Here is a 22,553-nt window from a genome sequence, read left to right as displayed (position 1 = left end):
ACTCTGTGGTGCACACCTGTAATCCCAGGCACTCAGGAGGTTGAGACAGGAAGATCACAAGTTCAAAACCAGCCTGGGTAACTATAGCAAGAAAGTGTCTTGAAAAAAAAGGTTGGCAGCCGGGCAACAGTGAGGTGCTAAGCAGCTCAGTTGAACCCTGTCTCTAAATAAAATACAAAAAAGTGCTGTAGATGTGGCTCAGTGGTTGAGTGCCCCTGAGTTCAATCCCTGGTACCAAGGGAAAAAAGAAAAGGGCTGGGGATGTAGCTCAGTGGTAGAAAGCCCCTGAGATCAATCCCCAGTACCCACCCCCGACACACAAACAAAAGAAAAGATCCAACAGCATTCCCACAAGGTGAGATCAGGCACCTGCTCTCTGGTTTGGCAGTCCCGCCGTTCCCTTTACCCCTGCCCTACTCCCCTTGTTTGGATCTCTGTTCAGCCCTTTGTAGGCACCCAAGTTTGCCCAGCTGGGAGTTAGAAAACTCTTATCAAAGGCCAGACAAAAAATGTTTTACGTGGCCTCTCTGGCGACTAGTCTGAAGTTGTAGAGTAAAAGGAGCCAGTGCATACAAAAGTGGGTTTGGCGATGCCAATAAAACTTTATTTACAAAAATAGATGGTAGCCAGATGTAGCCTGCAGCCATAGTTTGCCGACCTCCACCCTAAACCATCATTTGTCCATAAGGCCTTGCATTCTGTGAGAACGAGAGGTCCGTGGATGACTCCCCAGGGGACAGCAGGGCCTTGGGGAACCTGGTGGGGTGGTTTTCAGAAGTCTCTTTCACTGGCACCCTGACTTCCCTGGAAGGGACTGAGGCAGGCAGCACTAGGGAGAACAGATGCCGGCCAAGATCATGGTACCATTTCAGGCAACACTGACTCTTAGGTTCACTCACAACCACACAGCTGTCTCAGGCATTAGAGCCACTGGGCACTTGTTTAAAAAGTCCTGGATGCCCAATCCCAGACCTTCTGAAAGGTTCAGGGTGTAGGCAGCTGGCTGGCAGGGACACAGGCAGGCTATGGGCCTGCGTGGACAGGGGTTTTGATGTCAGTACTCGAAGGAGACCAGGATGAGCAGTTCTGAGCTCCACATCCTGATACAAGCAGGCTGTGAGGGGCATGTGGAAAGCCTATTTAAATGGCCCCCTCCTGGGCCCTTGAAGATGGGAGACAATCCCAGGAGAGAACAGAGGTCTCCCCAGGCACTTTTCACCCCGAGTCCCTGGTGGGGTGTGAGTAGGGTCCAGAGGTAAGACCTGGAATAGGGGTCAGGGGGTGACCCAGGGCATCTGACCTTTTGAGAGATCACTTTTTTCTCCCCTGGGCATACATGATGGTGCCCAATCTAAAAGCCGAGTTCCGCTGTGTGGGACAGAGGAGGAAGAGGAAGAGGGAGGGTCTAGTGCCAGCCTCACTTCCAGGGCTGTTGCCTGTGTTCTCCTGATAGGCCCTGGCCCTGTGGTGGCCCTGGAGGTCTGGGGGAAAGAAGGAAGAGGCTGGAGGATGCAGCCATACCTATCTTGGGAGGCCAGGGAGGAGGGTGACATGGAAGCAGCAAGTTTGAGGGGCACCGTGTGGAGGGTGCCAAATCCCCACATACTCACATGAAGTCCTACGTTTTAAGCATGAATTAGGTGTGCAAAGGGGGACAAACAAGGGGGAGACCATGATAGGGCCCTCCTGAGTCTTGGGAACAAAAGCTGGTTCCAGGGTAGAGGGACATGTATCCGGCTCCCTCAATCACTGCTACACTCTTTGTGAACCCGAAGGTAAGTTCACAGAAAGGAGAGAGTTCCAGAATGTTCTAAGAGTGCAGCCTGAGGTCCCAGGTGCCACAGGGATAGGGACGGGGCAGAATCCTAGGAGTGGTCTAGGCCTGGGTCCCTGACCCTATTAGTCCTGTCTTGAGGCCTGTGCCTGTGTCACAGCAGCAGGCATACCCGGCGTTGTTTCCGCCGCTGTGCTTTCTTCAGAGCACTGAGGGCCACCTTGGCGGCTTCTCGAAAGACGTCTTCCACGTTCTCCTGGAACTTGGCAGAACACTCCAGGTAGCGCGCAGCTCGGATCTGCTCGCAAGCACTCAGGCCCTGAGTGGGGGAGGAGGCATTATTAGATGAGGAGCCTGGGGCCTCCTGATACCTTGTTAGAGATTCACAGGCTGGAGGCTGGCTCTGGGGACTCCTGTCCCTTCTCCATCCTAGGACCAGTCCTCACCAGTGTGTGTGGATGGACTTTAGGGCTCTCTGGTATCCCCACACTGACTACCACCCCTGGTAGAAGCCCTGTGTTAGCCTCCACCCCAGCCTCTCTCCAGCTCCAGGGAGAGCGGGCTGAACGCTAAGAACTGGGGCTGGGGCGGTGTTTCCCAGCCCGTGAGGAAAGGTGGGTGGCTCCAAGACAGAGACTACCTCCTCCTAGACACCTGTCTCCCTTCTCTTCTCTGACAGCACAATTTAAGCCACTGAGTTTTTTGAGTTAAAAACAAACAAACATTATTTTAAAAATAGTCATTATTAAGCTTATTCCTTTTATTAAAGTTTCTTTATTAAATTATTTTTGTGTTCCTTTTATTCTAACTATTTTCACATGCCTCATCCCTAAAACTGCAAGGCTTGGGTTTGCTGTGACTCTCAGAGGCTCCAGAGGACACCCAATTTCAAATGAGGACTGCACTCCTGGACGCCCTGGGTACAGGGCAGGATGGAGTTGATAGAGCAGACTCTTGGTCCTCAGTGACTGGGGCTGGATTTTGACTCCACTTTCAGGTTGCTGAACCTGAAACCATGGGCAAGTTGTTGAACCTCCCTGGGTCTCAGTTTCTCCCCTGTGAACTGAGGGAGGTTATTAGGACCCGTCTTAGAAACGTAAGAATCAAATGAGGGAAGTAATGTCAAGTGCTCAGATCCATAAGCTATCAGCTTTAAAATTATTCTTAGAATCCTGCTTGCTTCAGCTCCCAGAAAGGCCACTGAGGCACCCCAGTTACAGAGCTCAAAAGTCTGGAGGTCTTTCTGCCATGGTTATGTGCCATGGTGGGGGTGTTTTCAGAAGTCTCTTTTGCTGGCACCCTGACCTCCTTGGAAAGGGCTGAGGCAGGCAGCACTGGAGAGACCTTGGCCTATGGTTGTGGGTGGGGTTGAGGTCCTGGCCCACCTGTGTGTAGGTGATGGGCTCCAGCTGGGCCGCCCGGAGCTTCCGCAGCTGCTCCTTATCTTTTCTCAGGTCTGTCTTGCAGCCGATGAGCACCATGGGGGTCCCTCGGCAGAAATGTGTGACCTCAGGGAACCACTGTGGAAGGAGGAGGCAGAGTATCAGGACTGGGGCTGTCCTGATTCCATGGCCCCTACCCTCAAAGGCAGGCTGGGGGCCTCACCTTGATGAGGACATTGTCATAGCTGGTGGGGTTCATGACATCATAGCAGATGAGCACAAGGTGGGTGTTCTGGTAGGAGAGGGGCCGCAGCCGGTCGTAGTCTTCCTGCCCTGAAACCAGAGGGTGGCATCAGATAGGCACATATCTCTGTCTGCTGGAGCCCCCTTGTCTAGGCTTCCATGAGTGGAGTGGGGGTGCCCTCTGGGCCTCAGTTTTCTATAGAATGGGGCAGTAGATTACATGAAAACAAGCCCATGCACTGCTCAGAGTCAAGTGATGGCAGGTTAAGTGTTGGAAAAATTGCTAGTAACTCTGCAGACCTTGAGTGCACTTCCCCCGCCTGATGCTCGGGGTAAAAGCTCGAACTCTGGGGCCCCCACCCCTGAGATTCAGACCCATGGGGGCCCAGGAGGGTCCTCAAGGCCCAGAGCCTGTGTGGGCTTCAGCCTCTAGTCTCCTTGGTTCTGCCATGATTGGCTGGATTCCTCCTGCCCATGCTCACAGATGCCAGGAGGTGGGGGATTGCTGGAAAAAGCAGCAAGCAGCCCTTCTTGGCCCTGCAGCCTCCATCATCTCAGCTGTACATCAGGCCCACCTGGGAACAGGGAACAATCCTGGAGCCCACACTCCCTGACCATAGTGGGATCAGAACCCAGAAGCTGGGCTTCCACGTGGCTGGATTCTTAGGCTTTTATTTAAAAGTTTGGGGGGTAACTTTTTATGTTGACAGTTTCAACTTACAGAAAAATCGCAACAAAGAGTGTAAAGCACTCCCTACTCAGATTCACAGTGTTTATGTTTTACCCCACTTGCTTTTTATATATATAAACACCTTTTGTCTCAGAACCAGTGAGAGCTAATTGCAGATATTCTAGTCTTTACAGCTGAGAAATGATTTCCTAAGAACAGGGGCTTCTCTTACCTGCCACACTGCAATGTCAAACCCAGGAAGCCACGCAGACCCTGGACTCTGATCCAATCCCCAGGCCATGTTAGAGTTTGCCCATTTACCAATAATGTCCTTTATTTTTTTCCTAGTCCAGGATCTAGCCAGGATTGGACATCTTCCTTAGTCCCAATGCCTTGGTATTCTTCTAAAACTTCCACTGTGAGAAGTTTAAGCCTCATAAGCAACCCCCACAGCTACCTCTGCAGAAAGGCTCTGTGATGTCCTTCCACTGAACAAGGACATGGAGGCCCAGGAATCACCCCACCCTGCAGGTAGGAGTGCCCTAATGACACTAGTCTGCCCTCCGCTCCTTCCTGCCGAATTCCTCTCAGGACAAGTGGCCTCTGCGTGGAGCACAGCCAGGCCATGTCTCCACAGTTACTCTCTCCTGGCTCCCCCTCCATCCATGGACCCTGAAGGCCCTCAGCCAGCTCCACTGCACCACAGTGCTGAAGTTCACGGGCACTAGAGACAGACCAGACAGGAGTTCAAATCCCAGTTGCCTCTCACTTTCTATGTGACCTTGACTTTGGACACCCATGGGAGCCTGTTTCCCCACCTGGAAGAGATGTCTTAATAAAACCTGTTTCATGGGACTGACCCCAGCCAACGCACCCAGTGCATGGGGGTCATGAGAGTATGGACAAAAAGCCACAGCTATGACAATGATTAGGCCAGGATTGTCCCCGGGGTCCTTCAACCAAAGTTCCCCTAACCCTGGGAAAGGGGTGAAGACTCAGACCCATCACCCCTCCCCACCTGGAGGCTGGAGATTACCTGTGAGACATACCTCCAGCATGCTGCTCCACATGTGTCCCCAAACTGTTCCCTCTCTTAACCTCTGTCCATGTCTTTCTGGGCCTGTGCTGTCCTGTAGGGCAGTCAGTGGCCTGCTCCATCTGACTATTTAGATTCAAATTAGCATTTAAGAATTCAGTTCCTCAGTTGCACTAGCTACATTCCAAGTAACTGACTGCCACATGGGGACAGTGGCTACAGCAATGGGTAGCACAGGTATAGAGCACCCCTACCACTGTATAAAGTCCTTTGGACAGCTGGTTCTGAGACCCACCCCGCCCTGCCCCGCTTCTCCCCACCACCATCTCTTCCCTGGTCTCCTGTAGCCCTTGATGAATCCATTCTCCAACTCACTGTTGGAGTGATCTTGAAGCACCAATTAGATCCTACTCACCTCTCCACAGCAGAAACACCTCCAATGGCTCCCTACTGTCCTTTGTACAAAATCTAAACATCTCCCAATGGTCCACCGACTTGGTCTCCCTCTACACCTGCTTGCCCACTGCAGTTCACTCCAGGCTACCAGCTCCATTTCTCAAGCCCACCAAGCCCTTGTGCCTCAGAGCCTTTGTGCTCACTGTCCCCAATGCCTGGAATGTTCTTTCCTTATTGCTTAACCCCCCCCCCCCCGCTTTTCTTCATTGCATGTTTTTGGCACACATTCAGACTATATTATTTCCTTTTTTAGGTTTCCTGCCTACTTTCTACTTCTACTTTCATAAAATACCTTATATGTCCCCTAGCTTCTAGAGTGCTTCTGTCTATAAGTAATAAAGAAATCCTTACACTACAACTTCATATGTTAGGAAAACGATGAATACAGTCAGCCCTCCACAATGTCAGGTCCCGTATCCACAGAAACAACCTCAGTTAGAAACTAGGAAAAAAAAAAATTGCATCTGTATTGAATGTGTACAGATTTTTTTCTTGTCATTATTCCCTAAACAATAACAGCTATTTACAAGGCACTGACATTGTATGAAGTATTATAAGTAATTTAGAGATGATTTAAAGTCATGGGGGTTGGCCATAGGTTATATGCAAATACTTCCCTGTTTTATACCAGAGACTTGAGCATCAGTGAATTTAGGAATCTGTGGGTGGTCACAGATCCAGAAGGAGGACTATCTTCCCATTTCTTAGAAGATACAGAAGGGTTGTGCCCAAACTCCCTGAATCTGTGACTGAGCCAGGAGTCAATCCTAGTTTGTGAAATTCCAAGTGGAATATTCTTTCTGCTGATACAAATGAATGCTTTCTGGTTTTGTATTATGCAAAATCAGGCTCTGGAGCTGGGTATGGTGGTGCATGCCATTTAACTATGGAGGCTAAGGCAGGAGGAATGCAGGTTCCAGGCCAGCCTAGAAAATTTAGCGAGACCTTACCTCAAAATAAAAATTAAAAAGGGTTGGGGGTGTAGCTCAATGGTAGAGCCCTTCTGGGTCTAATCCCCAGTACAAAACAAAAACATTCTGGGCTTCTAGGATGTTAACAGTGGGTTCCAGAAATTCTGCATCAGGGAACCAGCCATTATAATATGGGGCCCAGGACACTCTGGCCATCTCCCCTCCATTCTCTCCTCCCCTTTTCTCCAGGGCAGACTCACCCTGGGCTTGAACACCACCTGCTCTGACTGGACTTCCTTCAGCCTGCTTTTCAAGGTTGTCTCTTACCAGGCTCCTGATGGCTTCTGTGGGCACACCCCCACCTCCGTCCTTAGAAACTGACTTGTTTACTGTCTCCCTGTAGACTGTGTGTACACGAGGGCAGGGACCATGTCTGTCTTTAAAAATAATTCCTGGCACCTAGAGGCATCGAGGAAATACTGGCTAACTACCGTGTTTAAGTTGTTCAGCTCTTGGCAAAGGCAACAGAGATGAGGGCTGAGATGTGCCCACTGTGTTTAGCAATTACAGGCTGCGGTGACAGAAGGAGTGGTCTCAGTGGAGATGTTGAGGGCAGCAGCCAGACTGCAGAGGACTGAAGGAGGAAGTCTCACCACGAGGGCTGAGAACAATTGCACCCAGCCTGCCCCCTACACAGGTGCTGCTCTGGCTGGCCCCTCTTCCAGAAGGCTCTTCCAACAGGTAGCAGCCTGGCTTGCTTCCCCCTTTCTTTCCTGGCTCCTCCAGGAGACCTTTGCTGACTGCCCTGAAACAGCAGCCTCCTTGGCAGTCTGGCCTGTGACAGAAGCTTTATTTTGCTTCACAGCACAAATGGCTACCTAATGTGCCAGTACTTTTCTCTTTTCTGTTTGTCTGTTCCTAAGCACGGGGGCTGTCTCTGCATTGTTCACTGTGGCATTCCCTGGAACACAGGTAAGCTCAATAAATGTTTGGTGACTTCAGGAACCAAGGGGGAGCTGTGCCCCCACACGCCCTCCAGCGCCTGCTCACAAGGGCATCTGGCTTCCTGGCCTGTGCTAATTCCAGCAGCGGCCCAGGGGGTAAGCCAGGCACGGAAAGCTCTTCCTGTTAAGGCTGAGGCGGCCTCTGTCAGGGTCAGAGGCAGACATCCTGTGAACTGGAGGACCAGCTCAGTCCCCAGGGCCCAGGTCAGCTGCCTGCAGGCCACTCAGAGCACTAGCTCTCCCTGGCAACCTTCCCCCCTAGGAATTAACTCCTGGCCCTCAGTTTCCTCATCTGCAAAATGACCATGTGAAAAGCAGATATGCTTCAATGACAGCAATCGTAAGGGTGGTTAATAACTACAGTAGTCATCATGAACACTTACCCCATCCAAAGCCCTTTCCCTGAATGAACTCAGCCTTTCTCACAACCCTACAAGGTAGACACTACCGTTGTCCCATTTTACAAATAGAGAAACTGAAGCACAAAGAGTGAAGTGACTTGCCAAAGTCACCCAGCTAATGGGAAGTTTTATAAATGACAGAGGACTATACAGGTGCCTTTCTCTCAACCCACCCCAGAAGGTACGGAACATGTGTCAACCCACACACTCCAGCCCTGACCAGGTGAGGAAACGTGGCTGCAGACACAGTCACCTCAAGAAAGAGGGACTCTGGGAGGAGACAAGCAGCCAGCCCAGACCCTAGCACCTCCTCCAGAGTGTCTTCCTGGCCTAAATTCACCAGTTTAGCTCTCCCTAGGATTTGCTCTGAGCCCCTCAGAAGGCCTAGGGCTGTAGACGAGGCACTTCTGTGTGCTGCTGACCCCTGCTTCCCTGGGAGGGGTGGACTGTATGTCCAGGCTGCACTGAAATGCACATTCCAGGACTTCGGCACCCTCCTTTCCTGGGCCTCATTTCTTTATCTGAGAAAGGGGGTGATACTGCCCTGAGTTGGGAAGTAAAAGGCCTGCAGGCCATGCAAGGCCAGGCAGAGGTGAGGGACTGCTGTGATGGTTCCTACGGAAACAGAAACTTCCAAGGGAAGTTACGAGCCTGGGTGGAGTTCCAGCCCAGGAATCTTTAGACCCATAGCATTAGGGGACTTCCCAGACATGAGGTGATACCACTGCCCTTCCCCATTTTGCCCACAATGATGCCAAGGCTTACAGGGGCCAAGTCACTTGCCCAACCATGTAGAGCTGCCACCTAGCCTCCATGATGGGCTTGGAGGTTAAAAACATCCCAGTGTCCTGTGCAAAAGGATGTATTTCTTTCTCATGAGGAAAGGTCTCTGGGCCCAAGCTCCCTTGAAGCCTCCCATTCTTCCTACAGTCAGTGTGGGGCAGGGCGGAAGTGAGGTTTTCACCCAACCTGGGGGTATTTCCTGCATGGGATGGAGCTCTGCCTCTGCAACCCTCTTTCTGGGGCAGGAGTCCCTAATGCCCAAAGCTGGGTTGAGGAGAGAAAGAGTGTCACTGTGCTACAGTGGTTGTCCCCAATTCTGCTGGAGGACATGCACAGAGCAGGTGGTTCCCAGCTCTGTCCAGGGCGTTGGACAGGGGAGGGGTGTAGGCGGCCTGAGAAGGGGAAGCTGCAAGAGGAGGAACCCACTCCTACTAGCTGTGCTGGGGCCCTCCCACCTGCATTTCCTCCCTAGGGAGAGGAGTAGCTGGGGCAGCCCGGATCCTCAGCCAGAACCATGTTCTGACTGGTCCTCAGCTTTGGCTGGCTCCAGGGCTCCACAGCACTCTCGCCTCTGATTCCTTGTCTTAGCAGCTCTTTTGCCCCCCTCTTTTCCTACTGTTCCCATCTCAGGCTCCCCACCCACTCTGTGCCCCTTTCACCCTGGATCCCATCCCCAGGCCTAAGAGTGCAGTCTCTAGTTGGTGCCACAGCCCCCTCCTCGCCTTGCCATCCTGCCCAGGAACCTTCAGGCCTCACCACAGCTTCCTGCCTCTGAGGATGTCAGGGTGGGGCCAAGCTACTAGAGCAATGGGTGCTCTGGGCCCCACCCTCTCTCCACCTCTGAGCAGAGGGTGCTCTGTCAGACCGCTGGGTGTCTGTAACTGCTTCCGCAGGATGGAGACAGGCAGCCAGACTGGCCTTGCACGCGGGCACTGTGGGCAAGGTCCCGGCACCGCCCACAGCTGTCACTTGGTCGGGTGTGTTGAGAAATTCAGCCACCCTGGGGCCACTCAATTCCCATAGCTCTGGTCACCACTGATGGGGAAGATGCCCCTCTCCCTCACCAGGGCTAACCCATCATTCTGAAACTTTCTACAACATTTACTAGACTCATCTCTACTTCATCCATTCCCCTCCCCTCCTTAGCCTCCTCCTTCCTCTCGATGATCACCTGGCCAGCCTTTTCTGCCCAGTTCTCCCAGTATCCATCCTCCCTCCCCACAGTAGAGCTGAATGGCCGCCAACATTCAGATGTATTATTCATTCATTCCACGGTCATTTCCTGAGTTGCCTCTACGACAAGCACTTGATACATAGGAGGAATGACCCGGGCTCATCCCCGCACTGCTTACCAACCAGGGAGTTTCCTCCCACCAGCAGGGCTTCCCCGGTCACAGTGGCTACTCTTGAGGGAGCAGCTAGATTCCTTCCCCACTGAGAATTCCTCCTTGATCTACTGTGCTGACTATGAGGACACCTCCCTGATACCCCACCCCCTCAAAACATACACACACACACACACACACACATATTCATGGAGGGCACAAACCCCAGCACTGCTTTTCTGCAGCTTGGAAGAGTCTTGCCAGGAAGATGGCTGTCTCCCGTACAGCCAGGCCTGGGGGCCAGCATAGAGCTCTTGGGCCCTGGATCCTAAAGCACAGGCTTGGGCTGGGTCCTGGGCCTTGAATGGCAGGAGGATTTAATTAAATCCCAGTGACAACATGTACCTTCCTCAGAGCCAGCTGCTGTGTGAAGTGCCACACATCATATTATTCTGATTTAATTCTCATAACCATTTTAGCCCTGATGGCAGATGAGAAAACTTGATGTTCCCAATGATACCCAGCCAGTAGAGCCTGGTTTAACTCCAAAACAGGTGGCAGGGAGCTGTGGCCAGGACCATCACTGCACAGCACTCACAAGCTTCTAATGACAGTTAACAGACACTCCCTCCATCCCTCTGGAAGGGCCTCTTATTACAAACTCTTCCACCAAGTAGCAACTTTCTGGAACCTTCACATGACAATCTACTCCGAGGTGTTCTTTGAGCATCTTTCTCTGGGTGAAGCCAGAAACCAGAAGTGATCTCTGTTTCTGGTCTGATGGGGGAGGTTGCCCTGAACAGAAAATTCTGGTATCTAACAGGAGAGGCCTGGCAGAGGGAGGAGGAGAGAGCAAACTCCCCTCTCCTCTCCCAGAGCCTCAAGTTGAAAGCAAGCTCTCTCCCCCTCCCCCCAGCACTCCACTCATAAAGCCCTGCCCATCCCTGGCTCCTGAACAAGAAATGTGAAAATAAAAGTGTCCCAGACATATTTGTACTGCCCTCTGGACCCTGCCTTGGGAGTTCCTTTGACTTTCCCAGCTCACCTAGGCCTGGAGGCACGGCTCTTCTCTGCAGGCAGCCCTGCAGGGCCCTCATCCAAAAGCAGGGATCTTCAGAGGCTACTGTAAGGGTGGGTCACTCCTACAAGCAAAGCCTGCTCATGGCAGGAATAGAGGAGAGGTCTGGGCCAGGGACAGCCCTTGTCCAAGGGGAATATCTAGATTAAGGCTTCATCTAGGAGGGTCAGAGACTTCACCTCACACGCACAAAGCTTGGTAGGCAGGGGAAGGGACACTTGGTGACACAGTTCCACCCAAGTCAATGATGACTGAGTCACAGAACTGGGTGAGGTTCCACCTGGGAATCCCAACCTTTGCTCTCCAACGTTGAGGTCACCCAGAAGCGAGCAGGGTCTTCCCACTGTGTTTCTCCCATCCCCCCAATTTAATTCTCATGCCTTTGGCCAGAAAACCATAAAACCCCCTGTGAGGAGCTGCAGGTGTTAGAGCCTTATTTGGGGCCTATGTTTCCTAGAGGTCTCCTCTTTCTTCCTCAGTTCATTTTCTTAAGCTGTCTGGTTTTTCCTCCAAACAAACCAGGAAAGCACAAAGTCAACTGTAGCTACAGATTTCCAGAACCAGGGACTGCAGTCCATGGAATCCCAGGAGCAAGGGACACAGACACAGAACTGCCAGCCACAGCATGCCAGTACCCAGCTTGGATGGGGAGCTGAGTATCCTAGAATCACAGGATTCAGAAAGGCAGCTCAGAGACTCCCCGGGGGCTCAAATCCGCAGCCCACAGAATCTTCAGAGACCACAGCAAGTAACGCATGAAATCCTGGAACCACGGAAGGCAGAAGCGCTGCCCACGTTTTCTAGAACCACAGGAGAGAAACAAGCCAGGCAGGGGGGAGGGGGGCTCTCAGCACAGACATGGGAGGGTGGCCCAGGAGTTCACCTTATCCTATCTCCTCCATTTACAGATGGGACGGTTCGGTTGGTGGTTTCGGAGCTAGCAGACCTGTGCTGCCTCCTGGTCTGATGGAGCAGCAAGGCTGCCAGACCGGGATGCCCCAGCGGGGAAACCCCTGGAGAGCAAACTGTGCCCATTGGGGCACTTACCGGCCGTGTCGTAGAGGTTCAGGGTCACCTCCTTGTTGCCCACTGTCACGCTGGCCGTGTACTTCTCAAACACTGACGGGGCGTACTGCTGTAGGAGGAAGAGCAGGGGTGGTCTTTAAGGGGTGCGGCGGGGGCCCAGGGTCCGGCTGAACCCCCACTGCCTACCAATTTCACCCCATCCAGCTCAGTGCTCCGCAGCCCCCTGGGCTCTGGAATTCCCATGGGATGCCCCGGAGTGGCAGCCGCCTCTAAAGGCTCAGGACCTCGGGACCTTCGAGTCGAGGCTTAGGCGCGGTCTGAGGATGTCCCTCACCCCCAGTGGTCCCAAGCCCCTCCCACCCACCAGCGGGCCTCACCTCGGGAAAGGAGCCCTGGCTGTACACCATGAGCAGCGACGTCTTACCGCAGCCGCCGTCACCCACGATTACGATCTTCAGCTCCTTCTTGCCCGGGCGCGGAGCCGCGGTCGGGGCCCCGGGGGTGTCCATAGCCCGGAGCCAGCTGCACTGGAGGCTGCGCGCCCGGCAAAGCCAGGCTAAGCAGTCGCTGCGGGGGCGGGGCTAAGGAGGCCCCGCCCCCAAGCCAGCACCACCTCCACCAGGCAGCCTCCCGAGCCCACCTCCGGCTGGTTTCCTTTCTATCAGGGTCCCGGCCCTGGGTCACTTCCAATTCCCAGGGAAACTGAGGCAGCTGAGAAACGGGGTGCTGGCTCGTAAGCGCAGTTCCCACTCCCATCCCGGCGCGTCAAGGCGCGCCCCCAGCGGGCAAGGCTGGATCGTTTCCGCCACTCCACTACCCGCACCCTTGATTGGCAGGCTCCGCCTTTCTGACCAGGACCCTCTGATTGGCCATCTCGGCCGTCCCCCTCGGACAGGAACTTATTGATTGGAGAATTGTACCCCTAGCAGCCGGGTTCTAGGAGCCCGAGTTTCAAGCTCTGGGGAAAGCCCCCATCTCTGGCTATGTAGCATGGCTTAAATCAGCCCCTGGCCTATTTCCCTATAAGATGTAGTGGTGCCGGGAGGCTATGGCACAGGAATCGTGTCTGCTCACCTAGGCTGGCCCTGACCCTCAGGGGACCTTGGTGCGCTTGCTGGCTAGCGGTGTGGAATGGCAGTTACCTACGTCCCTCCACTTCCCTAGGTCTGCAGGGAGGAAGCGTGGCGCCCTCTGTCGGGACCAGGCTTTGGAGTGGGCCGCAGGTGAAAGGCTTTCGAGGGTTAGTACCCAAACACGTGGCCAATAGCTTCCTTCCTGCAGGGGCCAGAGGCGTGAAACCAGCCAGACATCGTGGGGGAAGGGGCAAGCCAAGGGAGACCTACTTGGATGAATATGTCTCACCAAGAAATGTCATTAAGTGTTCTGCCCAGTAGCCTTACATCCATCACCCCAGGACTCCTCCTATCCCCTGCCCAAAACCACTGTTGGTTTGAGAGCTTACTTCCCTGCAGGTACTATCAGGCTAGCTGGCTGAGACCACTCGTGGCCATCCCTTCCCTGTGTTACTGTGGGCCGACTGTCCCCTACTCAAGCAAGGACTGGAGGGAGATGGCTATCCTCAGTAGTAACAAAGCATGGTCGAATGATGTGGTCCTCCCTGCTGGGGTAGGTAAAGCTGGTGTCTAAGAGAACTGGTATCATCATGGGGGATGTGTATGGCAAATTACATGGTTTCTTCAAGGAGGAGCTGGCAGAAATCAGGTTGTTTTTGCCCTTGACCATGTCTCCAAGACTCCTAATATTCAAGTTCTCAGGGAAGGTCAAGTAAATTTCACTTTGTGGAGGTAAATGGTAAATTGCCAACCTAGTAGCTCCTAAGTGCTAGCTCAGTTCCAGTAGGTGCTAGGCAAGTTCTGGCCACCAGGGAGCAGCAGCAACTACTGGTGGAAACCAAGACAACAGCCAGAGCCAGGGAGGGCGGTGCCGGCGCCAGCATCCACCCAGGGTGTTAGGTGGAAGACCTCTGGCCAGTCACCGGGCAGAGGAGCATCTTCTGTGTCAAGGACCCACAAGACAAATTTACAGAGACTCATCCGTTCCTTTTTTTTGCAACATGTTTATTGAGAGGCAATTGGGTTCCTGCCTCATAAGAGCTCAGTCTTGGGGAAGCAGTCTGATGGGGTTTGGGAGATGTGAGCAATTTAGAGAGCACAGTCAAGGTCCCAGGGAAAGCTGAGGTGGTTGGCATTTGAACTAAGCTGGGCAGTGCTGGATGGTAGGCTAGATACTCTGCCTGGGCAAATGCACTGTAACTAGGAAAGCCTCAGGTTCTGCAGTGGCCGGGGAGTGAGACAACCAGGTGAGGCTTTGGAGTGGGCCACAGGTGAACCATTTTCAAGGGTTAGTACCCAAACCACATGGACAAGTAACAGGGGTTCAATGCTGCAGGGCCTGACTGCCAGGCTCAAGGGGGATGTTGGAAGGAGGCTCCTGCACAAGGGAGGAGTCCAACCACAACTAGGCCTGAGTTATCCCAGGGTGACCAGGAAGGAGCCAGCTTGCTGGCAACGCAGGGCTGGATCTGGTGCCAGTCTCTCAGTGGCACCCTAAGGTTGTCAGGGGAAGAGGGGGCCAACCAAGGATGGAGTAACTGTGCCATGAACAGTGAGTTTGGGGAGTAGGGGGTGAGGTGAGAACCACTTACCTTTGCAGGGGCCCCAGGCTTCTCCCCTCCAGCTGCACCCAGCACCCTGAAGCTCAGGGAAAGATAGGGACAGGAAGAGAGAACTCACTTAGGCTCATAACACCTGGTTAACAATACACACCATGGAGGGCTGCTGACATTTCTCAACATCCTCAGACCTCAGTATCTTCATCCTTCATCCACTCTTTGTCCTAGAAATGTGGCTATGATCTCTGCAACAGAGCAAGCCTGCACAAAATGCAAGGGAGGAAAGGAGCAAATACCAGCATTCTCCTGCCTGGGCCCAGGGAGAACAGCTGCCACTGGCCTGAGACTGCCTGCCTACCCACCCACCCCTGCCTGGTCAGAAGGCTGGCAGAGCCCCAGCCCCATCCAGCCTGGAGCGTGTTTGATTTGGACCCAGGACTCATGGTAATGGTGGGGCTGGATATGTAGCTAAAAATACCCAGGAGCCTAGCCAGCTGCTCAGAACTTCCTAAGAGGAGGCCTGCCAGGCTAAGCCAGCTGCAGAGCTGGGCACACCCACCCAAGAGGCCTGCTCCTTCACCTGCAAGATGTTCTGAGGACCCAGACCCAAGTCAATCTCCCGCTCACCAAGAATTCCTGGAGAGTTTTAGGAGGGAAAGAAAAAAATCTTTAGGCTGATTCTTGCTGCAAGAGCTGGGGGACACAGAAGCCCCAAGGAGATACCAGGTGGCCTTTGTAGCCACAAGGAGGCCTCTGTAGGGTTGTGGAGGTTGCTGATCCACTTTGATCTTTCAGGGCAAAGTCCAGCCAGTCCAAGTTAGGATGGGGCACCCACTTCCCTGGGTGTTGAGGCACCATAAATTGTTTAACCACCCAATGATTAAATAACAATGGAAGATAAAGATCCCAGCACCCCCAGCCCAAAGACAGGAGCTTTAAGCTACTTCCGGAGGGCCCAGAGAATCCAGGTGGCCAAGCCAGGATACCTGGGAGAAGCAGGCTGTCTATCCACCTGGCTAAAGGACTCCCTCTAGGCCTCAGCAGCCTATAAGCATTAGAGGGCAGGTGGAGGATGGGTAGGTCACCTCTGGAGTACAAAATGCTCCCCTCATAAGCCAAGGTGGCATGTGCCTATGGTCCCAGCTACTTGGGAGGCTGAGGCAGAGGCTCACTTAAGCCCAGGAGTTTGAGGCCAGCCTGGGCAATGAAGTGAGATTCCCTCTCTTTAACAAAAATTTAGAAAGAACTCAGGTTACCTTCTAACTTCCTCCTTCCAGTTCACATAGGCAGGAAGTGAAAGGTAGTCACAAGTTGGCTGGAGAAAGCATTGGGGTCAAGAGATCCTATATGGTGGGATGTCATTCTCCCCAGTCCAGGCAGCTACATGTCATCGGTCTCTAAGGTGAGGGTCTAAAAGGTCATATTCAGCACTAGGGCTCCTGGTGCAGGGACCGGAAGAGGTGGGACACTATCCTCTCAGTAGTAAGGTTAGTCCAGCCTCCTCCCAGCCCCGGAAACCCTTCCGCTGGCGCTGGCGTGGCTTTCTCTCCGGCTTGCTTGGAGCAGGCCCGCCCCTAGCTCATTGGGTGACTGTGGGTGGAGCACCTCTCTTAGAGCCAGGAGAATGATAGGAGGACAGGCTGCCCCGCCCCTCCATGTCCCAGGGGAAGGGAGGTGGGGACAAAGAAAGAAGAGGGAGGTACTGGAAAGTCAGAAGCAGAGAGAGGCACAATCCTTCCACGTTGCTCTGAGCCATCTCTACCTTCCAAGAATCACATCCAGACTATAGTTTAGCACCTTCTTGCTTTGTGAGGGTCCAAGGGTAGGAGTGGAAGGACTGGCTGTTAGGCCAGCTGGAAGGGGAAGACATAAATCAATCATTTAGGCATCTGAATCAGGGGGAAGTAAAGACCCCAGTGAGTCAAGGGAATTCAGTGAGGTTATCATTTAAGTGACTATGGTATGGGCATCAATGGGAACTACAGCAAATTCGTCAAAGCACTTTTAGTCTCTTCCTTCACTAGGGCTGGGGGGTAGGACCAGTGGGGCACAGCCTGGTCCTTGCACTGGTCTCTTTAACAAAAATTTAGAATTAGAATGGGACCAGTGGGATACAGCCCCACTCCCAGCAAAGGAGAGGGATCAAGGGCAGCTCATCTGGGACTGGAGACCCACCCGACCCTCACCAGGAGAAGCCAACAGCACTGTGCTGGCTACTTCCAACCAGACAGCTCTTGGGCAGTGATGCCAGACAGCTGGCACCAGAGGGAGCCCAAAATAACCCAGACAGCTGGGGCGACAGGGTGCCATGGGCCCAAGCACTGGGCTGAGAGTCAAGACACCTGGAACCCCATCCTGGCTGAGCCAGTAGTGGCCTCCTGACCCTAGGCAAGTAAGTCACTTTTCTCTGGGCCATTGGTGGGTGACTCCAAATCATGATCCTATCAGAGGTTTCTACCAGCAGCCCGGCTCTACCAGAGACTAGCAGGCAGCCTTCCTAAGGAAAACATTTTTCACTCTGCCTGGAGGAGTCCCCACGTGCTTTAAAAGGTGGGCTGGCAGGGGAGGAGCTCTGGAGGCAGCCCAACCCCCACGAGGCAGCCACTCCCAGCAACAACCCAGATCACAATGGAGGCTGAATATTGTGAAGCTGGCTGGGGAGGACGGCCCCCTTTCCTCCCACTGACTGGCCTTTCCAGCATGCATCATTACTATCATTTCACAGGGGAGATGCTTGCTCAAGGTCACCCGCACCATCCAGATTCCAACCTACGGCTGTCTTAGAGCCTCCCCTGATTAAGTACCAAAATGCCTACAACTAAGTTCATAGGATTCCCCAAGTCAGTTTAGCCGGCACACAGGGGTGGGGGAAGGGCAGGGCTGCTTCAATTTGGAAGCCAGGGGCCAAGAGCAGAGGCACCTGGACCCAATCGGTTGGGTCATCACAGACTAAAGCAGGGGTCAGAGATCAGGAGCACACCATCTCCAGCCGTGGAGCTTCCAGGACGGTTAGGAGGGCTGACAACCAAGGTCAGCTGGTATTAGAATACAGCTGCACCCACTGAACAACTGCTACCTGCCAGGCACCTCAACACCCCAGGTGCTGCCTAGCACAGAGGGTCTCAAAACATGTTGGCTGAGAACTTGTTGGAAGTGCAAGTTCTCACACTCCACCTGAACCAGAAATCCAAAGACCGGGGACAGTTGGTTTTAATGAATCTCCTGCGGGATTCTGGCACCTTCGGAAAGTTTGAGAAGCCGTGATCTAGCCCCACTTTTGTGGAGGAGAAAATGGGACTCAGAGACCCTGTAACTCATGCAAGGTAACAGCTGGTAAATAGCCATAGAGGTTTCACACTAGAAATCAGGTTACACATGCCTGCCCATTGGGGAGCAAGGAGGATACCCTGGAAAGGGCAGGAAGAGTCACGGAAACCTCCGGGAAGGCTGGCCCAGATCTCATGCCTGTTTCTTCTTCATCTCACTAGCAACCAGACATCAGAGGTGGCTCATATTGAAGGCAGGAAGAGGGGGCTGCGGCCAGGACATCTCAGAAGCAAGAGGCATCCAAGGCCCTCCCCCCACCACAAACACACAACTGGGGAATACTTGCAAGTGCAGCCTCTAGTTAGCTGCTAAATTCAGCAGAGTTGCACGCCCCAAATGCCTGACAACAGAAGCTAACAGGAGGGGCTGGATAGACCCAGCAGGCCGCCCATTTCACACACAGTCGCCGCATCTGTGTGGGGGAGGGGCCGCAGAACCAGCCCAGCGGGTTTGGGGATCCCAACCCGCCCTCCCCGGGCGTCAGGCCAAAGCCCCCAAATCGCCCTCACAGCCTGGGAAAGGGTTCTCACCTACCTCAGTGGGAGGACTGTCAGTCACACTAGGCCTGCTCCTGCTGTCCAGAAGAAAGGATTGTCCACTCTGCTGGGGTACCAAGACATGGCCCCTTCTCCGGTCAAGAACCTGGGGGGAAGAATTTCGAGGGCCTGTTACGGCAATCCCCAACGCGTGCCAGAGAATTAACTGGCCAAATGCAAACCTACAGGGTCTTCAAGCCGGAAAGGGAACCTCACAAATGCTACCCCCGCTTCCCAGCTGCCAAGGCGGCCCTCACCCTGGAATAGATGGGGGGTGGGGGTGGCTGAGTCACCTAGGTTCAGCCCCGGCGCCGAGCAGCGGGAGGCAACTCATCTGCATTTCCAAAGGCCCGCCCAGTCGGCATCCCCTCCCCCAGGAAGGCCAAGATCTGAGGCTTTACCCCAGGGCCCAGGCGCTGGGGGGAACCCGGGGAGGCCCACTCGGCTTTCCCAGGCCCCAACCCCCACCTCCTGGCAAGAGAGCTGGGTCGGAGGGGTGTGCCCAGGGCGGCCAAATGGGGAGTCCGCGGCCACTGCGAAGGCCTTGATGTCCCTTGTGGGGACAAAAGGGGGAGACCCGCCCCTCTGGTTCGGCTATCAAAGGGCGACTGCGAGGCAGGGCCCCGACGCCAAGGCCCGGGTGGGCGGCGGGAGGTGGCCAGGGGTCAGGGCTGGGCCACGGGGAGGCCTCCGCGCCGGCTCCGTGGCCCTTTGCTACTGGCTCCCGCGCGCGAGGGAGGAAGGGCCGCGGCAGCCGGCCAGGTAGCTAGGCCGCCTCGTGCCCGCGTGGGCCTCCAAGTCCCGGGCCGCTGCGGAGAGCCGGGTCTCCGCCCCCGGCGGCCTGGAACGCGGGCGGCGGCTCGCCAGACCTTCCCTCCCCTCCTCCAGCCTGGCGCTCGGAGGCCGCCACCGCCCGAGCCTCAGGCGGCGCACGAAATGGCGCCCGCCTGGCCGCCGCGCCCTGAGGAGGCGAGCGCGGGAGCCGACGCGCGCGACGCCCCCGAGGCCCGCGTCCCCCGAAACGGGCCCCACGTGCCGGGCCCGCGTCCCCGGCGCCATGCCCTGCGGGATCTCGGGTCCGAGCGGGCCTCGGGCCCGCCACCCGCTCCAGGTGCCCAACGAGCTAGGAAGCAGGGGGAGGAAGGAAGAGAAGAGCGGCCGCCATTAGCCAGCGCAACCCTGCCCGCCCGGGCCCGCCCGCCCGCAGCCGCAGCCGCAGCCCGGCCCAGCCCGCGGCTCTGCTGCTCGAAACCTGAAAATAAAACTCGTGTTTGGGAGGGAGGAGCGAGCGCGGCCGGGAGGACAGGCAGCGCCGGGCTGCAGGCGGGAGAGATGCTGCGTCATGGTGCCAACATGGACGCCGGCCTTTTGTCCTTGCTCGCCTGGGAAGCACAGGCGCGCCCCGGAAAGCCGGCTTCGGGGTGCAAAACCCCCACAATCAAGAGGGAAAGAGCCCCTCGACCGGGTGGGGAGGTTTCCTCGTTTTTTGAGACCCTGTCTCCAAAGCACTTCGATGTCTTCTCCCCACCAAGGCTCGACCCTGGGAGAGCCCGGGGGACGAGCGCAGGCGGCTCCACGGATGCCCGAGCGTCGCTGGGGAGACCCTCTTCTGGCCTCTGGGGCCGGAGAGGCAAAGGGGTCTTAAGAACCCCCTTCGTCCCCGCACTCCGCTCTGGCTGCCAAACACAAAGCTCCAGAAACCTCCTTCTCCCCTCAGCTCCCAAACACTTGCAGCCCTTGGCCTGCTCAATAAAGGATTTCCTCGAAGGGGCAAAAGGCACTTTTTTTTTTTTTTTTTTTTTTTTTTTACTTACCCGCTCAGCCAGATGCCATGGAGTCTAGAAGAAGAAGCTGGGCGGTTGTTTTGGAGACATTATTATAAAAAACACTTTTTTTGATTGATTAGTTGGGAAAATTTGGGTTTATGGTATTGTCTTTTTTGCTGTTACCTTTTTGTAAGTTATACTCTCATGGCATTTTCTGCTTCCTTCCACGTCTGCATTTTCCAGTGTTGGGTTGGCAAAAAGTCGGCTTCGCAGAGGACTGTTTACTGCTCTGGATATAGCAATGGTGTGATCGTCATTAAGAGACAAAAGGCGAAAACACACAGTCAAACAAAAGGCAAAAGCGCAACAGCCATCCCAACCACCATAGAAAATACCACCGAGTTAACGTTGGTGTTTGGCTCGAACCAGCTAGGACTTGTTTTCCAGTTTTAATCTAGTTTCCTGTGACCGCTTTAGTCTTTCTACACAAAGAGAAGGTCTTCCTTTCTCTCCCTACCCCCCCCCACCCCACCAAGAAAAGAAAAAACAAGAGCTGTTTTTCTTCAAATATATCGATTTTCAAAGAAAGTGTACACGTTACTGGGAAGAAAGCTGACTAGCATTTATTGCTGTAAACATTTTCAAAAGCTTGAAGCTAAAAACCTTAGCTTTATAAAAGCAAAATCGTCTAAAAGCATTTTAACTGGCTTATATTAGACAAGAGAGACAAAGACATACATGCAGATGAAGGTTCGCAAAATTAAAGGACATCTCAGCCAACATTTACATGAAAACTGCACTGCGTAAGGACAGAATGGATTGGGTACTTACAATGTAAAAGGTTTTTAAAAACTTAAAAGAGTAACAACTGCTCACAATTTTTTGTTGTTGTTGCTGCCATTTCGCTAGTCCTAAAACTATACATTTAAAACATTACCTTGTTAAAAAGAGAGAAGGAGTTAATAAGATGGCCAGGTATAAGTGTTTAATAGAGGAAACTATATTTAAAAATTTATTGTTTAAAGAGAATACAGATTAAGACAGCTCCAAGCTCCCCCCACCCACCCAAGAAAAAAGAGGAAAAAAATTAAATATGTAATTTACTTAGGTTTTTTGGAATTCAAAACTGTTAACTGCTGACATTAATGGTGTGCTATGACCTAGTTATACAAGACAAAGATGGATTCCAAGTCATAAGGAAAAATCCAGATCTTTTTAAAAGGTCTTCTTCATTCTTCCAATAGTGAGTCCTTTAGCCTGTTGACAAATGTTAAACAACACATTCAGGCGTCCTGAACTGGATGGTGGAGTCAAAGGAAAAACATTCCCCACTTGCAACAAAGGAAAAACACACTTGGCCATTTAATTCCATTGCAGAAAAATGGCTCCCCTCATCTGTTGGCCTCTCCTTGGTGTCTGATGAAGGATGTTTTGAGATCAGCGTCTAATAACTCAAGCCCTATAGAAGCCACGCGCTGATTGGCTGCCGCGCCCTGCCGCCCTGCTCCAGCCAATTACCTACCCACGGCCAAATTACAAACCCCGAAAAGAGCCCCAATATGAAATACACGACCACGAAGCCCCAACGAGACGGTTCGTTCGCCTGAGCCGCCCGAGAGGAGAGGCAGAGGGGGCTGCAAACGCGTCCTCGCGAAGCCCTGGAGCCTCCGAGTTGAACTCACAAAATGGAAGCCGCGCTCTGATTGGTCACCACCACTCCCGGACCTTTAATAAAGAAAGGGGAAGGAAAAGATAAATGCAAAAAAGGGGGACTCTCTTTCGTTGGTGGCTGGAGCCGGGGGTGTGGGGCGAGAAGCATGTGTTCAGGACAATTACAGGGCGCTCCCCTCCAAAAATAAAAACAGAGAAAATAGCTTCTATCACTCAGGTCCAGACGAGGGCTGCATCCTCCCAGGAATGTGAATGCTAATGTGGTTAAAATCCTGGTTTCCCTTCCCCAGCTCAGCTCCGGGGGGAGGGGGTCGCCGGGCAGAAGAGGAAGCCGGAGCGGAGATACCTCGATTGCAACTCGTCTTAGGTCGACGTCTGCCTCCCCCCACGGCTCCCAGCGTCTAAACACACAATCGCCTCCCCCAAAACTCATCTTTTCTCCCCGAGTCCCCACGCGCCCACCTCCAGTCTTGGCAGTTTAGAAACAGTTTGGGAGGCCCGAGGCGCACGCCGTGGCAGCCGCGGCTCGGAG

The 22,553-nt window shown here is 53.7% G+C and overlaps 1 protein-coding gene across 4 annotated transcripts; it reads right to left on the bottom strand.

Moving 5' to 3' along the window:
• Nucleotides 1–578: 578 nt before the first annotated feature.
• Rhof (ras homolog family member F, filopodia associated) lies at nucleotides 579–22,448 on the bottom strand. Of its 4 annotated transcripts, none has more exons than XM_058579849.1 (8): nucleotides 21,455–22,448; nucleotides 20,534–20,639; nucleotides 18,583–18,690; nucleotides 12,467–14,806; nucleotides 12,111–12,198; nucleotides 3,380–3,489; nucleotides 3,160–3,294; nucleotides 579–2,093 (listed from the first exon to the last, which is right to left on the bottom strand). In XM_058579849.1, the coding sequence occupies exons 4-8, from the start codon at nucleotides 12,596–12,598 to the stop codon at nucleotides 1,929–1,931; spliced, it is 630 nt and encodes a 209-aa protein (XP_058435832.1). In that variant the 5' UTR covers nucleotides 12,599–14,806; nucleotides 18,583–18,690; nucleotides 20,534–20,639; nucleotides 21,455–22,448; the 3' UTR covers nucleotides 579–1,928. The 4 variants fall into 4 exon arrangements, with proteins under 4 accessions (XP_058435832.1, XP_058435833.1, XP_058435831.1 ...); XM_058579850.1 differs by having other exon boundaries at nucleotides 12,467–18,690; nucleotides 21,455–21,607; nucleotides 21,705–22,448; XM_058579848.1 differs by having other exon boundaries at nucleotides 12,467–18,690.
• Nucleotides 22,449–22,553: the final 105 nt, after the last annotated feature.

This window comes from Marmota monax, unplaced genomic scaffold, assembly GCF_021218885.2.
Source record: "Marmota monax isolate L192 unplaced genomic scaffold, Marmota_monax_Labrador192_F-V1.1 WCK01_AAM20220418_F8-fsc00092, whole genome shotgun sequence".
Classification (NCBI taxonomy): Eukaryota; Metazoa; Chordata; class Mammalia; order Rodentia; family Sciuridae; genus Marmota; species Marmota monax.
The sequence above is the reverse complement of the archived record's forward strand: the minus strand, read 5'-3'. Positions and strand labels throughout refer to the sequence as shown.